This window comes from Salmo salar, chromosome ssa03 (genome assembly GCF_905237065.1).
Source record: "Salmo salar chromosome ssa03, Ssal_v3.1, whole genome shotgun sequence".
Classification (NCBI taxonomy): domain Eukaryota; kingdom Metazoa; phylum Chordata; class Actinopteri; order Salmoniformes; family Salmonidae; genus Salmo; species Salmo salar.
The window spans coordinates 82,859,405-82,883,608 of record NC_059444.1 but is presented as its reverse complement, the minus strand read 5'-3'; the positions used below and the strand labels follow the sequence as shown (position 1 = coordinate 82,883,608).

Here is a 24,204-nt window from a genome sequence, read left to right as displayed (position 1 = left end):
CACCCTCACACCCCTCCTCACACTCACCCTAACCCCTCACATTAACCCCTCACCCTCTCACCCCTCCTCACACTCACCCTAACCCCTCACCCTCACACCCCTCCTCACACTCACCCTAACCCATCACATTAACCCCTCACCCTCTCACCCCTCCTCACACTCACCCTAACCCCTCACCCTCACACCCCCTCCTCACACTCACCCTAACCCCTCACATTAACCCCTCACCCTCTCACCCCTCCTCACACTCACCCTAACCCCTCACCCTCACACCCCTCCTCACACTCACCCTAACCCCTCACATTAACCCCTCACCCTCTCACCCCTCCTCACACTCACCCTAACCCCTCACATTAACCCCTCACCCTAACCCCTCACCCTCAAACCCCTCCTCACACTCACCCTAACCCCTCACCCTCACACCCCTCCTCACACTCACCCTAACCGCTCACCCTCACACCCCTCCTCACACTCACCCTAACCCCCCACACTAACCCCTCACCCTCACTCCCCTCCTCACACTCACCCTTACCCCTCACCCTAACACCCCTCCTCACACTCACCCTAACCCCTCACCCTAACCCCTCACCCTCACACCCCTCCTCACACTCACCCTAACCCCTCACCCTCACACCCCTCCTCACACTCACCCTAACCCCTCACACTAACCCCTCACACCCCTCCTCACACTCCCCCTAACCCCTCACCCTAACCCCTCACCCTCACACCCCTCCTCACACTCACCCTAACCCCTCACACGAACCCCTCACCCTCACACCCCTCCTCACACTCACACTAACCCCTCACCCTCACACCCCTCCTCACACTCCCCCTAACCGCTCACCCTCACACCCCTCCTCACACTCACCCTAATCCCTTACACTAACCCCTCACCCTCACTCCCCTCCTCACACTCCCCCCTAACCTCTCACCCTCACACCCCTCCTCACACTCACCCTAACCCCTCACCCTCACACCCCTCCTCACACTCACCCTAACCCCTCACACTAACCCCTCACACTCACACCCCTCCTCACACTCCCCCTAACCCCTCACCCTCACACCCCTCCTCACACTCACCCTAACCCCTCACCCTCACACCCCTCCTCACACTCCTCCTAACCCCTCACATTAACCCCTCACCCTCACACCCCTCCTCACACTCACCCTAACCCCTCACCCTCACACCCCTCCTCACACTCACCCTAACCCCTCACCCTCACACCCCTCCTCACACTCCCCCTAACCCCTCACCCTCACACCCCTCCTCATCCTCTCCCTAACCCCTCTTCCTAACTGCACACACACCTCAACCTCACCCTAACCCTCACAGCCCTCCTCACACTCACTGCCCTCACTACAGCCACGGCCCTAACAACAACCCAGTGTGATGTATGGCAGCAGCAGACTAAGGGGACTAGAACTAGGGCTGTGTCCTGGTCAGGTCACATGGTCAGGTAAAACACTTGGTCCTAGCTACAGAGGTAGGATCTTAAAGAGGCTTCTGAAGTTTCTCATTTCCAGACTTGAGTTTGTCTTAACTAAAAATGGATCAACACCTACAAAATGCGATAATGCAACACAATAATTCCCATTTCCTGTTGCTGCAGGATTATTAGGATTCTATTCTCTGATTGGCCAATTCAGTGGAGGTACTTTTGTTCAGACAGTCCAATCATGCCTTTTCTGTGAAATCTGATGAAATCTGATGATCTTACAGTATGTGTTGTGTTTAAAAACAATATGCCCATGTAGCTAAATACATTACCCACGCACAGTATTGTGGGAGGCTGTTACAGCCCACGGAAGCCCCTCTCACGGTATCTGTCTGTGTGTGTGTGTCTCTCTCTACAGGTCTATGTGAACGGAGAGTGGGTGACCAGTATCGGGGAGGGGGGCAGCTTTGGGGAGCTGGCCCTGATCTACGGGACCCCCCGGGCCGCCACCGTCAAGGCCAAGACTGACATGAAGCTGTGGGGCATCGACCGGGATAGCTACAGACGCATCCTCATGGTACAGATACACACATGTAGAAACACACACACACACACACACACACACACACACACACACACACACACACACACACACACACACACACACACACATGACCAGGACAGCTACCAATGCACCTGATGGTACAGGCTGAGCACACACCAACCTGTCTGACTCTACAGCCTCTGTCCAGACACCAACCTGTCTGACTCTACAGCCTCTGTCCAGACACCAACCTGTCTGACTCTACAGCCTCTGTCCAGACACCAACCTGTCTGACTCTACAGCCTCTGTCCAGACACCAACCTGTCTGACTCTACAGCCTCTGTCCAGACACCAACCTGTCTGACTCTACAGCCTCTGTCCAGACACCAATCTGTCTGACTCTACTGCCTCTGTCCAGACACCAACCTGTCTGACTCTACAGCCTCTGTCCAGACACCAATCTGTCTGACTCTGCTGCCTCTGTCCAGACACCAACCTGTCTGACTCTACTGCCTCTGTCCAGACACCAACCTGTCTGACTCGACTGCCTCTGTCCAGACACCAACCTGTCTGACTCTACTGCCTCTGTCCAGACACCAACCTGTCTGACTCTGCTGCCTCTGTCCAGACACCAACCTGTCTGACTCTACAGCCTCTGTCCAGACACCAACCTGTCTGACCCTGCTGCCTCTGTCCAGACACCAACCTGTCTGACTCTACAGCCTCTGTCCAGACACCAATCTGTCTGACTCTACTGCCTCTGTCCAGACACCAACCTGTCTGACTCTACAGCCTCTGTCCAGACACCAATCTGTCTGACTCTGCTGCCTCTGTCCAGACACCAACCTGTCTGACTCTACAGCCTCTGTCCAGACACCAACCTGTCTGACTCTACTGCCTCTGTCCAGACACCAACCTGTCTGACTCGACTGCCTCTGTCCAGACACCAACCTGTCTGACTCTACAGCCTCTGTCCAGACACCAACCTGTCTGACTCTACTGCCTCTGTCCAGACACCAACCTGTCTGACTCTACTGCCTCTGTCCAGACACCAACCTGTCTGACTCTACTGCCTCTGTCCAGACACCAACCTGTCTGACTCTACTGCCTCTGTCCAGACACCAACCTGTCCTCCTCAACCACTGCACTCCACTCAGTACAGCAGAGAAATAGTAGCCTGTCTAACACAGACCACCCTTCACACAGACCACCACCCACCAAGTGTGGGTTTGTTCTCATGTGGCTGGACTGGCTGCCTTCTCCCTCCTTCCCAGAGACAGATGGAGGAGAAGAGGGAGAAGGGGAGGGAGGACACACCTTACAGGGAGGAGGACAGACTTGACAGAAATACATACACACACTTCCCTGTCCTGGACCTCATCTGTGGAGGAATGTCTAAATGTTTCAACTGGGAAACAAGGTGCTCTGTCCCAGCCATCTCACACACACACCACCACCATCCAGTTGTGTAAAGATGACTAATAGTGTGTGGGTTCATTCGCTTGCGTGCGTGTGTGCATGAGTGTGTGTGTGCTCTGCTGCTACATACTTCCTCTGATCTCTTTAGCTACCTTCCTATAGAATTTACCACCTAACTCCTGATAGTGAGCATAGTTTAAACTACCAATCAGACAATGAAGAGACGTAATGTAGAGAGACGTAATGTAGAAAGACGAAATATAGAGAGACGAATTGTAGAAAGATGAAATGTAGAGAGACGTAATGTAGAAAGACGAAATGTAGAGAGACGAAATGTAGAGAGACGAAATGTAGAGAGACGAAATGTAGAGAGACGAAATGTAGAGAGACGTAATGTAGAGTGACGTAATGTAGAGAGACGAAATGTAGAGTGACGTACTGCCCTACCCTGCAGCTACACACTGACCAGCTACAGGCATAGGCAGTCAACATACCCCAGTTTACAGGAGGAAAAAAATAAATAAAAAAATCATGAAATGAAATGTATGCATTCACTACTGTAAGTCGCTCTGGATAAGAGCGTCTGCTAAATGACTTAAATGTAAATGTAATGAACACACACACACATGCATACACACAAACACACACTGTACACACACACACACACACACACACCCAGCACCAGACTCTTTGTTTTGGACTGCGCGGCTGCCAGAATTCCACACACTTTATTAAAACAGCTTTAAAGATCATTGACAGCCGTTATTAAGAGCAGGTCCACATCATTGTATTCTACTTCTCTTTTTCGCTCTTTCTCGCTCTTTCTCTCTCTCTCTTTCTCTCCCCTGCTGCTGCTGTTTGAGTCAGAGAACTGAAGAAAGAGAGAAATAAAGGCAGCTAGAGAGAGGAGAAAGACAGAGGGAGAGAGAGAGCGAGAGAGAGAGGGAAAATTGAGAGAGAAAGAGAGAGAAAGGAGAGAGAGACTGAGAGAGCGCGAGAGAGGGGAAATAGAGAGAGTGAGCACTAGAGATTGGTTACTAGGGAGGGCTTTGCCTTCCATGGAGGTATGTGCTCTGGAAGTGACATAAGTGCCATCTGAGCTGAGTGGTCCAAGCAGTTCAACTTCACTCAGCCAAGTGTTCAGCTAGTTTACATGTTCAGTTTTAGTGCAGGCTTGGCCACTGATGGGACTTTCAGTGTTAACACCACATTTCCTAAAGGTCTGATGCCTGGTTGCAACACTGCTGTAGACTGACTGAAGCTGTCTCAGTGGTCTCAGGTGGACCCTGCACACCCCTCCTCCTCCTCCTCCTCCTCCTCCTCCTCCTCCTCCATTGTGCTCCGACTGGTTAACGATGCAAAGCTATGCCCTGGATAAACACCCATTCCATTGTCTCTGCCGTTTGAACTCACACGCACAAATGCACACACACACACACACACATGCAGGAAAACACACACACATAAACATACACACATATAAGAACACACACATACAGGAACAGACGCACACACACACAGGAACACACACAGGAACAGACGCAGCCGTAAACAGCCAAACAGAGTAAACGATAAACAGAAGGTCGTGGATACAGAACACTCTTTTCACACCATTTCGCCTGGTGGGTGGTGCTATAGGCCACGGTGGGCATAGATTTCAGCGCGTGTACAGGTCAAATCAAATCTCATTTTATTTGTCACATGCGCCGAATACAACAGGTACAACAGTGAAATGCTTACTTACAAGCCTTTAACCAACGATGCAGTTTTGAGAAAATATCCCAAAAATAAAAATAAATTAAAAAGTAAGAGATAAGAAAAAGGAATAATTAAAGAGCAGCAGTAAATAACAATAGCGGTGCTATATACAGGGTACCGGTACAGAGTCAATGTGTCAAAGTGCAGGGGCACCGGAGTCGAGGTAATTGAGGTAATATGTACATGGGGGGGGGGTGAAAAATAGTCTGGGTAGCCATTTGATTAGCTGTTCAGGAGTCTTATGGCTTGGGGGTAGAAGCTGTTTAGAAACCTCTTGGACCCACAATGTCAAGAATAAGCCGAGCACTAACTGATGTCTGGATTGTGGAATCTATTCAGCACACCTCTAAAGCCATATAGTACAGGTTGACTAAAGCCATAGAGTACAGGTTGACTAAAGCCATAGAGAACAGGTTGACTAAAGCCATAGAGAACAGGTTGACTAAAGCCATAGAGAACAGGTTGACTAAAGCCATAGAGTACAGGTTGACTAAAGCCATAGAGTACAGGTTGACTAAAGCCATAGAGAACAGGTTGACTAAAGCCATAGAGAACAGGTTGACTAAAGCCATAGAGCACAGGTTGACTAAAGCCATAGAGTACAGGTTGACTAAAGCCATAGAGTACAGGTTGACTAAAGCCATAGAGAACAGGTTGACTAAAGCCATAGAGTACAGGTTGACTAAAGCCATATAGTACAGGTTGACTAAAGCCATATAGTACAGGTTGACTAAAGCCATAGAGTACAGGTTGACTAAAGCCATAGAGTACAGGTTGACTAAAGCCATAGAGTACAGGTTGACTAAAGCCATAGAGTACAGGTTGACTAAAGCCATAGAGTACAGGTTGACTAAAGCCATAGAGTACAGGTTGACTAAAGCCATAGAGTACAGGTTGACTAAAGCCATAGAGTACAGGTTGACTAAAGCCATATAGTACAGGTTGACTAAAGCCATAGAGTACAGGTTGACTAAAGCCATAGAGTACAGGTTGACTAAAGCCATAGAGTACAGGTTGACTAAAGCCATAGAGAACAGGTTGACTAAAGCCATAGAGTACAGGTTGACTAAAGCCGTAGAGAACAGGTTGACTAAAGCCATAGAGTACAGGTTGACTAAAGCCATAGAGTACAGGTTGACTAAAGCCGTAGAGTACAGGTTGACTAAAGCCGTAGAGTACAGGTTGACTAAAGCCATAGAGTACAGGTTGACTAAAGCCATAGAGTACAGGTTGACTAAAGCCATAGAGTACAGGTTGACTAAAGCCATAGAGTACAGGTTGACTAAAGCCATAGAGTACAGGTTGACTAAAGCCATAGAGAACAGGTTGACTAAAGCCATAGAGTACAGGTTGACTAAAGCCATAGAGTACAGGTTGACTAAAGCCATAGAGTACAGGTTGACTAAAGCCATAGAGTACAGGTTGACTAAAGCCATAGAGTACAGGTTAACTAAAGCCATAGAGAACAGGTTGACTAAAGCCATAGAGTACAGGTTGACTAAAGCCATAGAGTACAGGTTGACTAAAGCCATAGAGTACAGGTTGACTAAAGCCATAGAGTACAGGTTGACTAAAGCCATAGAGTACAGGTTGACTAAAGCCATAGAGTACAGGTTGACTAAAGCCATAGAGTACAGGTTGACTAAAGCCATAGAGTACAGGTTGACTAAAGCCATAGAGTACAGGTTGACTAAAGCCATATAGTAGAGGTTGACTAAAGCCATAGAGTACAGGTTGACTAAAGCCATAGAGTACAGGTTGACTAAAGCCATAGAGTACAGGTTGACTAAAGCCATAGAGTACACTACACGATTTTAGCCCTTTTTGAGAAACTCTATGGCAGCACCCAAGGGGCCTGAACTCCCTGTAGATTTTGCAGTGATGTAGTGTCCCCATGAGGGACAGAACACTGAGCAGATCATGGCACAACTAGAGAACATTACCAATCCCAACGCTCCGTATTTTCCACCGGCTGCCCACCACCACAGAATGCACTGAGCTAGGATGAAACACCTGCATTTTGGAGCTGCATTTTTTTTTAGCTAAACAGGTGGGGCTCAAAACAGGTGGGGCAGAGCCCTTGGCCAGTCCGTTGTTGTGTCGTGTGATCTTCTTGGGTCCTTGACGTCAAACAGATCTGCTTCAGAGCTGTCTGTTTAGCTTGCTAGTCGGCTTGAACAGTAGACACCAAACGACTTGGGAAACCCAGCTTAAACTTGATACATAAGCAAAGTAATTGGGAAATAAATGAGTAGCAATACTATATCTTGAGTTGAGTGGAAGATATTTGCTAAAGTTAGCTAGATAAATACTTGTTAGCCAGCAACATTTTGTCTGTAACACGAAAAGCAGACAGTCGGCTCTAGCTAAGTAACACCATAGTCCACCACGACCTAATGGTTTTTCTTCACCTTTCCACAAAGTGTCTGGTATGTGTCTGCATGGTATGAGGGAGTTAACCCCAATGTATCACAGAATAGCTGGATTATTTGCAGAGTGTGGCTGTGATCTAACAAGTTTGTTCATCATGCACTAGGTCCTGGCCATCATTTAATAAAGCTAAATATAATGACTCCGTTGTTGGGAATAACATGTGGCTACACACATAATAATGTCGTAACGATGTTAACATGAAAAGAAAGGAATTACTAGTAGGCTAGTTAAGAGATGCAGGAATTGAGATGAAGGCAGGATCCAACAGTTAGGGTCTCTATCAGGCCCTAGGACACACACACAACACATGAGGATTTAGAATTATATGGAGACACGAAGGGGACAACCTGCTACATTAACACTACATAACCAGTGACAAATAAAAGAATGTCAACTGAAATGAACATTAACCAGCTAAACAGGTCAACATGTCATCCTTGGTACACACAGCATAAAAAGGAGGACTGAGGACAAAGAAAGCGCATGCATTCACCAAACATCTAACTGAGGAAAACAGATGAATATCGACTAGTTATACTAGTTGTCTGATTGGGAACTACCGTTGTCTATCAAATTACAGTGTCAAATTATTTCAATTTGGCATTGGAAGTTTTATTGAGTACAGGCAGTAATACAGCAGTCAAATCCCATGGGGAGTCTCATCAGATCAGATGTTATCAGCAAGCCAGAGCCATCTGTGGAAAGAGCACAAGTAGAACAAACATGTATTCTGTTTTCACATATATCTATCATTCAACATAAGATTCCACCTAAAACAATGACATGAGCTATGTCCCAATTCAGCTCAACTCCTCACTTCCTCTCTACTCGCATCCTTCTCAAAACCCATTGGAGGTCTGAGGGGAGGAACCTTGTGGGGTTTTAGAAGGAGGCACGGAAAAAGGATGCAAGGAATTGAGGAAGATAAAATGGCACAGAGCTGTTGCATGTTTGCCTCAATATGAAATGTCAGATTTCACTATGTGGGACTGAGCAAAGGTGTATAATCCACACCATTCATCAGTATTATTGAGCCATAAGAAACCCTCCTTAGTTAGTTAACACGTACATGACGGTTGGGAGTACGGTGCCATACCTTTAGCTCCCAGGAGCAGAAGAGCTGACACACTAAACATGAACTTGTGGTAGATGTCTGTGGAGGGGGTCTTGACCACGATCTGGCTGTTCTCCAGACACCGGTAATGCTGGAAGTGGGGCTTCAGCACAATCTATGGAGAGGACAGAAAGATACTGAAGATGGAATTAGATTTAGTATGGAGTCAAAGGGCTGAATCCCAACTTAAAATCCTTGTAGCCTAACATTGTATGCAATGACATCAATGCATGATTTACACAATAGTCTCAGTTGTGTGTGAGGGGACTAACCGAGTCGATGAGTATGTATGGGGACTGGACATCACTGAATGCAGAGTAGAGGGGCAAGCTCAGACGAACAGTGTAGTCCATCCCTGCCTCAAAACACTGGTCTGGGGAGCACCACATATCTGAGGAGTTGAGAGAGAGATGTCACAAAACACTGCACTAAATTACACACAAGAAATATGTGTGCAAACATAACAGGCCTGTAATACAGTGGGTTTACAGACTGAATAGAGTCATATACACAACACGTATATCCTACCCTACACTTACATATACAGACCCATTACTCACTCTCTCACACGCAACACACACAGAGAGAGACTAGGTGTGTGTTTACCCTGATCCAGGGTGGAGGGATATCATCTGGTTGTGGTCATCAGGCATGGTGTTGGTACAGCGGCTGTTTGTTGAGATCACACTGGGACGCATCACTGTCATCAACGCCTCCTCCCACTGGTCCGGTAACTACGCCAACACAACAGGTACATAGACATTGGAGTTTGATACCCCTGGTCAGGACTCCACTGAGGAAGGTGGATGGATACATATGTGCTGAGTTGTGTAAGGCACAAGATGAACTAGAGGACACCCATGACCCCAAAGATCTTAGAAGAAAGTTAAGTCAAGGTCAAAGGTGACTTACATGTCCAAACTTGGTGTCCTCTGCGTCGTAGGTGTAGTGGTCCAGGGCCATGAGGTAGGAGCCTGACTCCACCTTGTCAGATGTGTTCTCTACACACACACTGACCTGTCTCCTGAGATCAACTGCAGTGAGAGAGTAAACATAGGAAATGTCATAGACAGAGATCAATTGGAAAAGTTTCATCATTTTAGAGTTGCGTTCATGGTAACAGTCCGTTTAAAGACTGCTGCTGTATCAATAGAGGCAACTGTGGATAATCATTTAGCCAAGTGATATTATACTATGTGGTACTGGGCTGCAGAGAGCTGCATCCCTGCGGGTCCCGACAGATATCATTGCGGTGCGGTCTGCATTTTTCATGCTGTGGGTGAGAGCGGGCGGGCGGTCCGACAGACGACTTTGGGATGAAAATATTTTTTGGTCCCGCAGATTATTTGGAAACTGTCATCTTTTTGCTTTGTATGCATTATTCACATACACTCAGAATTCGCTGCTTCCTCTTCATTAGCCTGCCTCTCCTCTTCTAGTTGGGCGTGTGAGATCAAGTGTGCCTACTATATGTGTAAAAGTAATCTGTATTTCAAATAGACTGTATCTCAACGTATACAGTTAGCGGTTTACAATATTGGCTATTTAGTTTGGCGTTTGATTTGGCTCCCCCTCACCTCATCTCAATCAAGGACCTCTTCCCCAGTGAGGGCCTTTCCTGTCTATTCTCACCCTGCCTCTGCCTTCTCCGCCACTACATCCCAGTCATGCTGGTCTTCCAAGTCCTCCTTCCATGCTAACCCCTCGTTAACTTGGCTGGCTAGCTAGCTAGCTACAATGCTCTTGGTTAAACCAAAGATACTGGTAACTTTTATATGTGGTTAAACGTTAGCTACTAACTAGCTAACTAGCTAGTTAACTTCCTAGCAGCGGCTAGCTGACGGTGACCTAGCTTGCCTTTAAAACAGAAGACCAAATAACTACTGTATGTAAATAAGGTATTTCAGTTTTTTTTATACATTTGCAAAAATGTATAAAAAACTGTTTTCACTTTGTCATTATGGGGTATTGTGTGTGTATATTGATGAGAAAAAAATATAATTTAATCCATTTTAGAATAAGGCTGTAACGTATCAAAATTTTGAAAAAGTGAAGGGGTCTGAATACTTTACAAATTCGCTGTAGCTACAGTGGGGGGAAAAAGTATTTGATCCCCTGCTGATTTTGTACATTTGCCCACTGACAAAGAAATGATCAGTCTATAATTTTAATGGTAGGTTTATTTGAACAGTGAGAGACAGAATAACAACAAAAAAATACAGAAAAACCCATGTCAAAAATGTTATAAAATGATTTGCATTTTAATGAGGGAAATAAGTATTTGACCCCTCTGCAAAACATGACTTAGTACTTGGTGGCAAAACCCTTGTTGGCAATCACAGAGGTCAGACGTTTCTTGTAGTTGGCCACCAGGTTTGCACACATCTCAGGAGGGATTTTGTCCCACTCCTCTTTGCAGATCTTCTCCAAGTCATTAAGGTTTCGAGGCTGATGTTTGGCAACTCAAACCTTCAGCTCCCTCCACAGATTTTCTATGGGATTAAGGTCTGGAGACTGGCTAGGCCACTCCAGGACCTTAATGTGCTTCTTCTTGAGCCACTCCTTTGTTGCCTTGGCCGTGCGTTTTGGGTCATTGTCATGCTGGAATACCCATCCACGACCCATTTTCAATGCCCTGGCTGAGGGAAGGAGGTTCTCACCCAAGGTTTGACGGTACATGGCCCCGTCCATCGTCCCTTTGATGCGGTGAAGTTGTCCTGTCCCCTGTCGTGTCTTTGGCTATGCCGGATTAAGTGATATGACATGCTAACCTGTGAAATTCTTTCTCTGTAATTAATATTACCTGATTAAGCTAATCATGTAAATGTAATTAACTAGAAAGTCGGGACACCACGGAAGAGTGTTTATAGAGCCGTTATCTTCCGAATAAACTCTTAAAGACCTATTTATATTTTACATCGATAGCAGTCAATATTAACCCTTATCTTATTTTCAGTCTCATAATGAAAGTTGTAAATTCTTGGCTATCTTCACGAACCCTGGCTAACAAGTTGAATCAGAAATACAAAATTGGGTTTAATTATTTATTTACTAAATACCTAAACTAATCACACAGAATTACAAATACACAGAATACAATGATGTCATACAGAAAACGTCCACCTGTATAATGGCTGGTTACACAAAGGAAAGGGTGTTGGGCTTGAATGAAAGAGCGGGAAGACTTAGGAACAAAGAAACAGCAGCTATGCTATCGTAAATACATTATCTTATGTATTCTAAATTACCGCCCATTTGGAAAAGGAAAATGCAATAAATATTTACTCTGAGCTGCGCTTCGGTAGATTGGTCGTAGATGCTGGCCGGGTTGGCCAACAGGTCTTCCTGTCCTCGGAAGAATGTCAATGGTGGTAAAGTGGATACGTGGTGGTATCTTCGTCTGTGGTTGTTAGACTGGATCCGTCGTCCATCCTTTCCTAGCCCACGTCTACAGCGGCCGCTGCTAACTCAACGGCTAGGAAGTATCACTTCTGTAGTGAATAAGCTCAAAGTTCATACCATTCGCCACCAAAGCTCACGCCGAGGTTGGCTTAGTTCTGTACTTGACATGTGTGTCCTTCTAACGTAGAGGCTGCAGACCTCACGTACTGGAACATGTGGTTATCTTTTCGTCAAAGGCTTATATAGTGGAGAGGGGGAAGGATGTGTTTCGTTGTTTATAACCCCTGTCTCTTCACAGGGGCGGGCCACTGATCAAGCAGGGCACTTTCCTTATGAAAACCCAATTCTCTCATTTGGAAGCTAAAATTACATTTAATCTCCTAACAAACAATTTCAATATCAAACATTTCAATTGTATAACAATTCCATGTGACTCTGATAACTAGAGGGTGTATACTTTCCCAGGTACAGTTTATGTCGTCCTGTCATCAGTCATAATGTCTCAGATGACAACCGAACTGACATCCATACTCATTACGTTCCAAAGCATATTTCCAACTGGTTTTATTAACAAAATATGGTTCCTTTTCCCCATTTGTTTGATGTTCCCAGACTCTCTATATTTAACACATGCTATTCAGCAGTCCTTCAGTAGGGTCAGAAAGAGAGGGGAAGGGAGAAAGGTATTTATGGGGGGGTCATAAACCTTACCCACAGGCCAACGTCATGACACCCCTTAGCAGAAAAACACCCCCAAAGAATAATGTTTCCACCTCCATGTTTGACGGTGGAGATGGTGTTCTTGGGGTCATAGGCAGCATTCCTCCTCCTCCAAATACGGCGAGTTGAGTTGATGTCAAAGAGCTCCAATTTGGTCCCATCTGACCACAGCACCTTCACCAGTTGTCCTCTGAGTCATTCAGATGTTCATTGGCAAACTTCAGACGGGCATGTATATGTATTCTTGAGCAGGGGGACCTTGTGGGCGCTGCAGGATTTCAGTCCTTCACGGCGTAGTGTGTTTCCAATTGTTTTCTTGGTCACTATGGTCCCAGCTGCATTGAGATCATTGACAAGATCCTCCCGTGTAGTTTTGGGCTGATTCCTCACCATTCTCATGATCATTGCAACTCCACGAGGTGAGATCTTGCATGGAGCCCCAGGCCGAGGGATATTGACAGTTCTTTTGTGTTTCTTCCATTTGCGAATAATCACACCAAATGTTGTCACCTTCTCACCAAGCTGCTTGGCGATGGTCTTGTAGCCCATTCCAGCCTTGTGTAGGTCTACAATCTTGTCCCTGACATCCTTGGAGAGCTCTTTGGTCTTGGCCATGGTGGAGAGTTTGGAATCTGATTGATTGATTGCTTCTGTGGACAGGTGTCTTTCTTACAGGTAACAAGCTGCGGTTAGGAGCACTCCCTTTAAGAGTGTGCTCCTAATCTCAGCTCGTTACCTGTATAAAAGACACCTGGGATCCAGAAATCTTTCTGATTGAGAGGGGGTCAAATACTTATTTCCCTCCATTAAAATGCAAATCAATTTATAAAATTTCTGACATGCGTTTTTCTGGATATTTTTGTTGTTATTCTGTCTCTCACTGTTCAAATAAACCTACCATTAAAATTATAGACTGATCCTTTTTTTGTCAGTGGGCAAACGTCCAAAATCAGCAGGGGATCAAATACTTTTTTCCCTCACTGTACATATTTCAATATTGAAATCATAGTTGGTTAGTTGGTTGGTTAGGTTCTCTACTGAAAACGTACATTTTTATCGTCGGCCATCATCCCTACTTCACCACCACCATCACCTTTCACAGTCAAAATCCGGTGTCTACTAGATAACACAAAGTCAAAATTGTCTATATCATAAAAATGTGCTTTTTGGTCTTCATTTAAGGTTAAGGTTAGGTGTAAGGTTAGCAGATACATTGTAGAAATAGGCTGGGTTTAGCCATAATAATTGTGACTTTTTGGCTGTGCCAACCATGTTCATTGGCTACAATTTTCACTGTAATAAAATTCTATTACAAGATTGCTGTTACGAGAGCAGGAGTTTTTGGTGTGGGAGGAGAAATCCATGTGGGGATGTGGTGAATTTGTGAGAGCACAGAACAAAACCAAAAGTTCTGCTCTCAAGTTAATATTTTGCGTGCAGCAATGATGTTCTGCTCAGTAGAAGTCACAATTGCAACTCAGGTTTAATTTGCGCACCCTCGCTGCCTGTGCACTCGTTGGACCCATCCTCTGCTTGCTCAACCACATTCTGGCTCTCGACTGGTCTGTGCTCGCAGGACACATCCTCTAAGCTCTCGACTCTCGACTTTGCTAACTCAATGATGTTTCATCTTGCTCGACAGCGCCATCTTGCACGCAATGGACTTTAGAGGCTGATTTGATGCCTTAGAGGCGCGTGAGCGTCACCAACGCTCTTTTAATGTGAGTGGGTTTAAATAATGTGAGTGGGTTTAAATAATGTGAGTGAGTTTAATTCATGTGAGTGGGTTTAATTCATGCGAGTGGGTTTAATTCATGTGAGTGGGTTTAATTCATGTGAGTGGGTTTAAATAATGTGAGTGAGTTTAATTCATGTGAGTGAGTTTAATTCATGCGAGTGGGTTTACTTAATGTGAGTGAGTTTAATTCATGTGAGTGGGTTTAATTCATGTGAGTGGGTTTAATTCATGTGAGTGGGTTTAATTCATGTGAGTGGGTTTAATTCATGTGAGTGGGTTTAATTCATGTGAGTGGGTTTAATTCATGTGAGTGGGTTTAATTCATGTGAGCGGGTTTAATTAACATGAGCGGGTTTAATTAATGTGAGCGGGTTTAATTAATGTGAGCGGGTTTAATTAATGTGAGCGGGTTTAATTAATGTGAGCGGGTTTAATTAATGTGTGCGGGTTTAATTAACGTGAGAGGGTTTAATTAACGTGAGCGGGTTTAATTAACGTGAGTGGGTTTAATTAATGTGAGCGGGTTTAATTAACGTGAGCGGGTTTAATTAACGAGAGACAGAGTCTACAACCCACACAAGTGGCTCAGGTAGTGCAGCTCATCCAGGATGGCACATCAATGCGAGCTGTGGCAAGAAGGTTTGCTGTATCTGTCAGCGTAGTGTCCAGAGCATGGAGGCGCTACCAGGTGACAGGCCAGTACATCAGGAGACGTGGAGGAGGCCGTAGGAGGGCAACAAAATCTGCAATGCTCTTCTAGTGTGAGATGTACAACGACAAGTTTTGAGAACGGTGATCAGCAACAGCCAATGAGAGGTCTCCAGAGAAGAAGCCAGGGAGATGATGAGGTTGTATTGCACATAACCTATCGTAGCAGGAGTTAAATACACGTAGATCCCTAGGTACTGGTCTGGACGAGAATATTAACAAAAAGGAGTTAAGATGGAGTGTCGCCTTAACCTCTTTCCAGCATAAGGTTGTTGGGGACTCGACAGAGGCTATATCACACATAAAAATCCTATTAAATTACTAGTATTCTTAATTCTATGGTATCTCATCACCCAGAATGTGTATACTGAGTCTCGGGCAGGAGTAATGACTAGGCCTTCTACTAGTATGCATTTGTCCTTTACTTTTTTTTAGACAAAACCAAAGCCAAAGTGAAATTTTTACAGCTCTGAAGTTCACAAGTAATATTATTCAATACAAAATGTAAGTGATTGGCAAAGTATTTCAACTCTTTATGGCAAGCATGAATGCCTGACTGAAATGTTTATGAGGCAACTTTGAGCCACAGCTCATTCTAGCTAATCTAGTAACATCATCACTGTATCACATCATTGTTTTGGCGAGACAGCGTGGTATGGAGAATCCTCACGACCAAGTGAAGAATCTTGTAGTGTGTGACCCTGTACTGTGCCACATCGTTTACGTTGGCAAGACAAAAAACTACAGGAAAGATGGTTGTTTGTGAGAAGCTCAGCGACGTTAAGATTTATAAAGTCGTGTAGTGTGTGCCTGGCATAAGCCTAACTACCGTAATGGATGTTACTGTTTCATCAGGGAGACACAAAGATAAAGTCATCAAATGGAATCACTGAATACACGTTATGTTTACTATTTAATCCAGCCACAGATCAGAAAGAAGCTAAACAAATCCTTTTGTATATGAATTTCACATTGTTTAAAGTTGAGCGATATCATTCACACAAGGTAATGAGACTGGGGTATACGTCCAGGATAATATGGGAATGTTGGCCTCATGTATAGGCCCTCCAACAAATAAATAAGACCAAGGACATCCAAAACCCATCAGATGAACTGTTTTTAATTAAACCAGCTACCCAAATCATTCATCTCAGTGGTTGACAGTATACAGGTATTATTGCATGCTGAGGAACCAATCGCAGTGAAATTAGATTAAATCTGGTCATGATCAGTTTCCTATATTTCATTCAGGTAAGCTTAGTAAATTGGCTTGGTATCATCATTGGTGTAGTTGGTTGGCTAGCAAGCAAAACTTGACGTTACACATCGTTCACTTTTGAGAAAACTGGTCCAGCCACTAACTGTTTTTAGTTCAAATAAAGGGTTCTCGGTTGAATGTGGAAGCGCATCAGACAGTCCTTGCACTTTGAAACCCACTCCCACCATGACATATAGCACTGACCACCATGTGAAATGGAGTGGAAAGAGTGTGTCCCGAATGAGAAACAGAGAGAGAGAGAGAGAGAAGCCTGTGTGTTTCATGTTGGACAAAGATGAAGGCGATGGAGGTGGATGGATATTAAAGTGAATGGGTTGACCTGGCCATGTGCCACACCTCAGGCTCTTTGATTCTTCCACCAAAGAGAGGGTGGATAAAGTGCAGGAATTCACAGGCGAAGTGAAATGCTGTGGTCTCAATGCAGAGTGAAGAATGGCTAAGGCATGGTCAACAGAAAGAAGAGCCTACAGCATCTGACTGACATTCACTCCAGAAAGACATTCCCGTGACTCCGTTTTTATTTATTTAGTTATTTCACCTTTATTTAACCAGGTAGGCTAGTTGAGAACAAGTTCTCGTTTACAACTGCGACCTGGCCAAGATAAAGCAAAGCAGTGCGACACAAACAACAACACAGAGTTACACATGGAATAAACAAACATACAGTCAATAATACAATAGAAAAAGTATATACAGTGTGTGCAAATGAGGTAGGATAAGGGAGGTAAGGCAATAAATAGGCCATAGTGGCGAAATAATTACAATATAGCAATTAAACACTGGAGTGATAGATGTGCAGAAGATGAGTGTGCAAGTAGAGATACTAGGGTGCAAAGGAGCAAAATAAATAAAATAAATAACAGTATGGGGATGAGGTAGTTGGATGGGCTATTTACAGATGGGCTATGTACCGGTGCATTGATCTGTGAGCTGCTCTGACAGCTGGTGCTTAAAGCTAGTGAGGGAGATATGAGTCTCCAGCTTCAGTGATTTTTGCAGTTCGTTCCAGTCATTGGCAGCAGAGAACTGTAAAAAAAAAAAAAAGTGGCCGAAGGAGGAATTGACTTTGGGGGTGACCAGTGAAATATACCTGCTGGAAAGACATTTCATCCAGAAAGACATTCCCTTGACTCCATCCAGAAACACATTCCCTTGGCTCCAACCAGAAACACATTCCCTTGACTCCATCCAGAAAGACATTCATTTGACTCCATCCAGAAAGACATTCTCTTGACTCCATCCAGAAAGACATTAATTTGACTCCATCCAGAAAGACATTCCCTTGACTCCATCCAGAAAGACATTCATTTGACTCCATCCAGAAAGACTTTAATTTGACTCCATCCAGAAAGACATTCATTTGACTCCATCCAGAAAGACATTCATTTGACTCCATCCAGAAAGACATTCATTTGACTCCATCCAGAAAGACATTCCCTTGGCTCCAACCAGAAAGACATTCCCTTGACTCCATCCAGAAAGACATTCCCTTGACTCCATCCAGAAAGACATTCATTTGACTCCATCCAGAAAGACATTCTCTTGACTCCATCCAGAAAGACATTAATTTGACTCCATCCAGAAAGACATTCCCTTGACTCCATCCAGAAAGACATTAATTTGACTCCATCCAGAAAGACATTCATTTGACTCCATCCAGAAATACATTAATTTGACTCCATCCAGAAAGACATTCCCTTGACTCCATCCAGAAAGACATTAATTTGACTCCATCCAGAAAGACATTCATTTGACTCCATCCAGAAAGACATTCCCTTGACTCCATCCAGAAAGACATTCCCTTGACTCCATCCAGAAAGACATACCCTTGACTCCATGCAGAAAGACATTCCCTTGACTCCATCCAGAAAGACATTCCCTTGACTCCATCCAGAAAGACATTCCCTTGACTCCATGCAGAAAGACATTCCCTTGACTCCATGCAGAAAGATATTCCCTTGACTCCATGCGGAAAGATATTCCCTTGACTCCATCCAGAAACACATTCCCTTGACTCCATCCTGAAAGACATGCATTTGACTCCATCCAGAAAGACATTCATTTGACTCCATCCAGAAAGACATTCCCTTGACTCCATCCAGAAAGACATTCATTTGACTCCATCCAGAAAGACATTCATTTGACTCCATCCAGAAAGACATTCCCTTGACTCCATCCAGAAAGACATTCCCTTGACTCCATCCAGAAAGACATTCCCTTGACTCCATGCAGAAAGACATTCCCTTGACTCCATGCAGAAAGATATTCCCTTGACTCCATCCAGAAAGACATTCCCTTGACTCCATCCAGAAAGACATTCCCTTGACTCCATCCAGAAAGACATTCCCTTGACTCCATCCATAAAAATATTCCCTTGACTCCATCCAGAAAGACATTCCCTTGACTCCATCCATAAAAATATTCCCTTGACTCCATCCAGAAAGATATTCCCTTGACTCCATGCAGAAAGATATTCCCTTGACTCCATCCAGAAAGATATTCCCTTGACTCCATCCAGAAAGACATTCCCTTGACTCCATCCAGAAAAATATTCCCTTGACTCCATCCAGAAATATACTGCTCAAAAAAATAAAGGGAACACTAAAATAACACATCCTAGATCTGAATGAATGAAATTATCTTATTAAATACTTTTTTCTTTACATAGTTGAATGTGCTGACAACAAAATCACACAAAAATAATCAATGGAAATCCAATTTATCAACCCATGGAGGTCTGGATTTGGAGTCACACTCAAAATTAAAGTGGAAAACCACACTACAGGCTGATCCAACTTTGATGTAATGTCCTTAAAACAAGTCAAAATGAGGCTCAGTAGTGTGTGTGGCCTCCACGTGCCTGTATGACCTCCCTACAGCGCCTGGGCATGCTCCTGATGAGGTGGCGGATGGTCTCCTGAGGGATCTCCTCCCAGACCTGGACTAAAGCATCCGCCAACTCCTGGACAGTCTGTGGTGCAACGTGGCGTTGGTGGATGGAGCGAGAGATGATGTCCCAGATGTGCTCAATTGGATTCAGGTCTGGGGAACGGGCGGGCCAGTCCATAGCATCAATGCCTTCCTCTTGCAGGAACTGCTGACACACTCCAGCCACATGAGGTCTAGCATTGTCTTGCATTATGAGGAACCCAGGGCCAACCGCACCAGCATATGGTCTCACAAGGGGTCTGAGGATCTCATCTCGGAACCTAATGGCAGTCAGGCTACCTCTGGTGAGCACATGGAGGGCTGTGCGGCCCCCCAAAGAAATGCCACCCCACACCATGACTGACCCACCGCCAAACCGGTCATGCTGGAGGATGTTGCAGGCAGCAGAACGTTCTCCACGGCGTCTCCAGACTCTGTCACGTCTGTCACGTGCTCAGTGTGAACCTGCTTCATCTGTGAAGAGCACAGGGCGCCAGTGGCGAATTTGACAATCTTGGTGTTCTCTGGCAAATGCCAAACGTCCTGCACGGTGTTGGGCTGTAAGCACAACCCCCACCTGTGGACGTCGGGCCCTCATACCACCCTCATGGAGTCTGTTTCTGACCGTTTGAGCAGACACATGCAAATTTGTGGCCTGCTGGAGGTCATTTTGCAGGGCTCTGGCAGTGCTCCTCCTGCTCCTCCTTGCACAAAGGCGGAGGTAGCGGTCCTGCTGCTGGGTTGTTGCCCTCCTACGGCATCCTCCACGTCTCCTGATGTACTGGCCTGTCACCTGGTAGCGCCTCCATGCTCTTGACACTACGCTGACAGATACAGCAAACCTTCTTGCCACAGCTCGCATTGATGTGCCATCCTGGATGAGCTGCACTACCTGAGCCACTTGTGTGTGTTGTAGACTCTGTCTCATGCTACCACTAGAGTGAAAGCACCGCCAGCATTCAAAAGTGACCAAAACATCAGCCAGGAAGCATAGGAACTGAGAAGTGGTCTGTGGTCACCACTGCAGAACCACTCGTTTATTGGGGGTGTCTTGCTAATTGCCTATAATTTCCACCTGTTGTCTATTCCATTTGCACAACAGCATGTGAAATTTATTGTCAATCAGTGTTGCTTCCTAAGTGGACAGTTTGATTTCACAGAAGTGTGATTGACTTGGAGTTACATTGTGTTGTTTAAGTGTTCCCTTTATTTTTTTGAGCAGTGTATATATATTTTTTTACCTCTATTTAACTTGGCAAGTCAGTTAAGAACAAATTCTTATTTTCAACGACGGCCTAGGAGCAGTGGGTTAACTGCCTGTTCAGGGGCAGAACGACAGATTTGTACCTTGTCAGCTCGGGGATTCAAAGTTGCAACCTTTCGGTTACTAGTCCAACATTCTAACCACTAGGCTACCCTGCCAGCCCTTGACTCCACCCAGAAAGACATTCCCTTGACTCCATCCATGTGTCCATGTTGGGACCAGAGTTGATGACATTAACCTGTTCCAGACCAGCTCTCACCCTCCCAACCCCATGAGTCAGCCAACATGCAGGGAAATGTAAGCAAGCTAAGCTCTTAAGCCCCCCAGGGGTGTCTGCTGCTCTGCTGGGCCCTGGTAGAACGTTGGGAGAACATTGGTAGAACATTCCTATAACAGGGTCTCGTGTTCTAATTCTATGGTCTGGTGCATCAGTGTGGTCTGCCGGTGAGTGGGGAACGCTCCGTCTTTCACCATCTATTTCTCAGTACTGAGACACTGGTTTGATTTTCTTAATAGGTTTTCAGTCAAAACTTTAAACATGTTAGTCATGAAGGAAGCTGTCTGGCTGTCTGGGTAGCAGAAAAATGTAAAAGGCGGCAGAACTAAAAACAGACTGTACTTTACACACACAAACACATGCACACATGCACACACGCGTAAATACTCACTACACAGATACACACACACACACGCATACACTTTCCCTCTCTCTCTCACACACACGCACAAATACACACACACACACTCTCGCTTTCTCTCTCTCTCTCTCTCTCTCTCTCACATACACACACACACACACACACACACACACACACACACACACACACACACACACACACACACATCCAGGAGGGAGTGGATGGCGAGAGCCAGAGAATTCCTTTAATCAAGCTGTTTACTCTTGGGAGATCAATGCATCACTCGCTTGGGAACATTTCTCCCCTTTTAAGAGAAAATGTGAAATTATATTAAATTAGAGGCAGCAGCAGCAGGCCTCATCAGACACTTCCAGACGAAAGACACCCTTGGTCTTGAGTCACTGTATAATTTCCATATGCAAACGTAATGCTGCTGCTGCCTGGGAGCAGACTGGGGTGACGCCGTCTCTCCCTCTCTCTCTCTCTCTCTCTCTCTCTCTCTCTCTCTCTCTCCCTGTCTCTCCCTCTCTCCCTGTCTCTCCCTCCCTCTCTCTCTCCCTCTCTCTCTCCCTCTCTCTCGCTCTCTCTCTCTTGCTCTCTCTCGCTCTCTCTCCCTCTCTCTCTCCCTCTCTCTCTCTCTCCCTCTCTCTCTCCCTCTCTCACATCTCCCTCGTTGCCCACTGAGATGTAAAGAGGAGCGTAGCGTAGCAGAGTGGGTCTAGACTTTTCAGAAAGCACCTGTTGATCATAGTGAAGTCAGAATGGCTGGGTGGGGTGGTCACAGCTACTGTACAGTGTGATATTGTCTGATACTGTTGTTCACACCAGGTACGAGGAGATATTACACATCTACAATGAGGTATAATGTAACACACACACTTATCATTTCCTTAATGGCTGACATTTCTCCATTCACCGCCTCTTTGAGTGTTTGGGCACAATAATTTGCCAAGCACACACACACACACACACACACACACACACACACACACACACACACACACACACACACACACACACACACACACACACACACAGTGCTTTACCATACACCACAGTGCTTTACACCTCCCACCTACTGCACAGTACTGTTAGCACTAATGGGCCCAGTGGCACACCATTAAAGCCCATGTTTTAGAACTGTTGTTGTAGCTGGTTATGGAACTGTCCTTCTCTCCTTGTCAACCTGTTTATGCCTTCTGTTTCTATATTCTGTTTCTAACTCTGTTTTCTCCTCTACAGGGTAGCACACTGAGGAAGAGGAAGATGTATGAAGAGTTCCTAAGCAAGGTTTCCATCCTCGGTGAGTGTGTGCGTGTGCGTGCATACGTGTGTGTACATGTTGGTTTGTTGGAGATTGCATTTGATATGAGAGGCGTATGCGTGTTTTTATGTGCGTGTACCTGTGTGTTTTTATATGTGCGTGTACCAGTGTGTCTTTATATGTGTGTGTACCTGTGTGTTTTTATGTGTGTGTGTACCTGTGTGTTTTTATGTGTGTGTGTACCTGTGTGTTTTTATGTGTGTGTGTGTACCTGTGTGTTTTTATGTGTGTGTGTTTTTATGTGTGTGTGTGTACCTGTGTGTTTTTATGTGTGTGTGTGTACCTGTGTGTTTTTATGTGTGTGTGTACCTGTGTGTTTTTATGTGTGTGTGTGTACCTGTGTGTTTTTATGTGTGTGTGTTTTTATGTGTGTGTGTGTACCTGTGTGTTTTTATGTGTGTGTGTGTACCTGTGTGTTTTTATGTGTGTGTGTGTGTACCTGTGTGTTTTTATATGTGTGTGTGTACCTGTGTGTTTTTATGTGTGTGTGTGTGTACCTGTGTGTTTTTATGTGTGTGTGTGTGTGTGTGTGTGTGTGTACCTGTGTGTTTTTATATGTGTGTGTGTGTGTGTGTACCTGTGTGTTTTTATATGTGTGTGTGTACCTGTGTGTTTTTATGTGTGTGTGTGTACCTGTGTGTTTTTATGTGTGTGTGTGTGTACCTGTGTGTTTTTATGTGTGTGTGTGTACCTGTGTGTTTTTATATTAAATCAAATCAAAGTGTATTGGTTGCGTACACAGATTTGCAGATGTTATCGCAGGTGCAGAGAAATGCTTGTGTTTCTAGCTCTAACAGTGCAGTAATACCTAGCAATAAAAAACAATACACACATATAATCAAAAAATCAAAAAATAATACATATCAAAATGAGCAATGTCAGAGTCCAGAATATAAATATATACACTGAGTGTACAAAACATTAAGACCAAATAAATACATGCACACACTTACAAAAACATACAGGTGTTTTTGAAACAGAGACGCACAGACGCACACAACCTTATAACACAGTAAGTCCAGTTTGTGGAGTCATACAGATGTAGGATCTTCATTTGATCACCCTGTTGCAGGAGAATGAAGTGCAGGAAATGTAAAACTTGTAGTGTATTTGAGGTTTTAAAAGTCTTCTGAAGTCTGTAATTTCCACTTTGAAATGTCCAACTTGATTTGCCTATCTCTCTCTCTTTACAGTGTGTATGTGGTGTGAGGGTCTATCTCTCTCTCTTTACAGTGTGTATGTGGTGTGAGGGTCTATCTCTCTCTCTTTACAGTGTGTATGTGGTGTGAGGGTCTATCTCTCTCTCTTTACAGTGTGTATGTGGTGTGAGGGTCTATCTCTCTCTCTTTACAGTGTGTATGTGGTGTGAGGGTCTATCTCTCTCTCTTTACAGTGTGTATGTGGTGTGAGGGTCTATCTCTCTCTCTTTACAGTGTGTATGTGGTGTGAGGGTCTTACTCTCTCTCTTTACAGTGTGTATGTGATGTGAGGGTCTATCT

General features: G+C 44.9%; 1 protein-coding gene across 2 annotated transcripts in view; it reads left to right on the top strand.

Moving 5' to 3' along the window:
* The window catches only part of LOC106606482 (cAMP-dependent protein kinase type I-beta regulatory subunit), a 248,907-nt gene that overhangs the window by 141,583 nt on the left and 83,120 nt on the right, over window positions 1–24,204 (top strand). For both annotated transcript variants that reach the window (XM_045715631.1, XM_045715632.1), the window contains 2 exons: window positions 1,855–2,013; window positions 22,624–22,684. In XM_045715631.1, coding sequence (XP_045571587.1) covers window positions 1,855–2,013; window positions 22,624–22,684 — 220 coding nt within the window. The remainder of the gene's footprint in view (window positions 1–1,854; window positions 2,014–22,623; window positions 22,685–24,204) is intronic.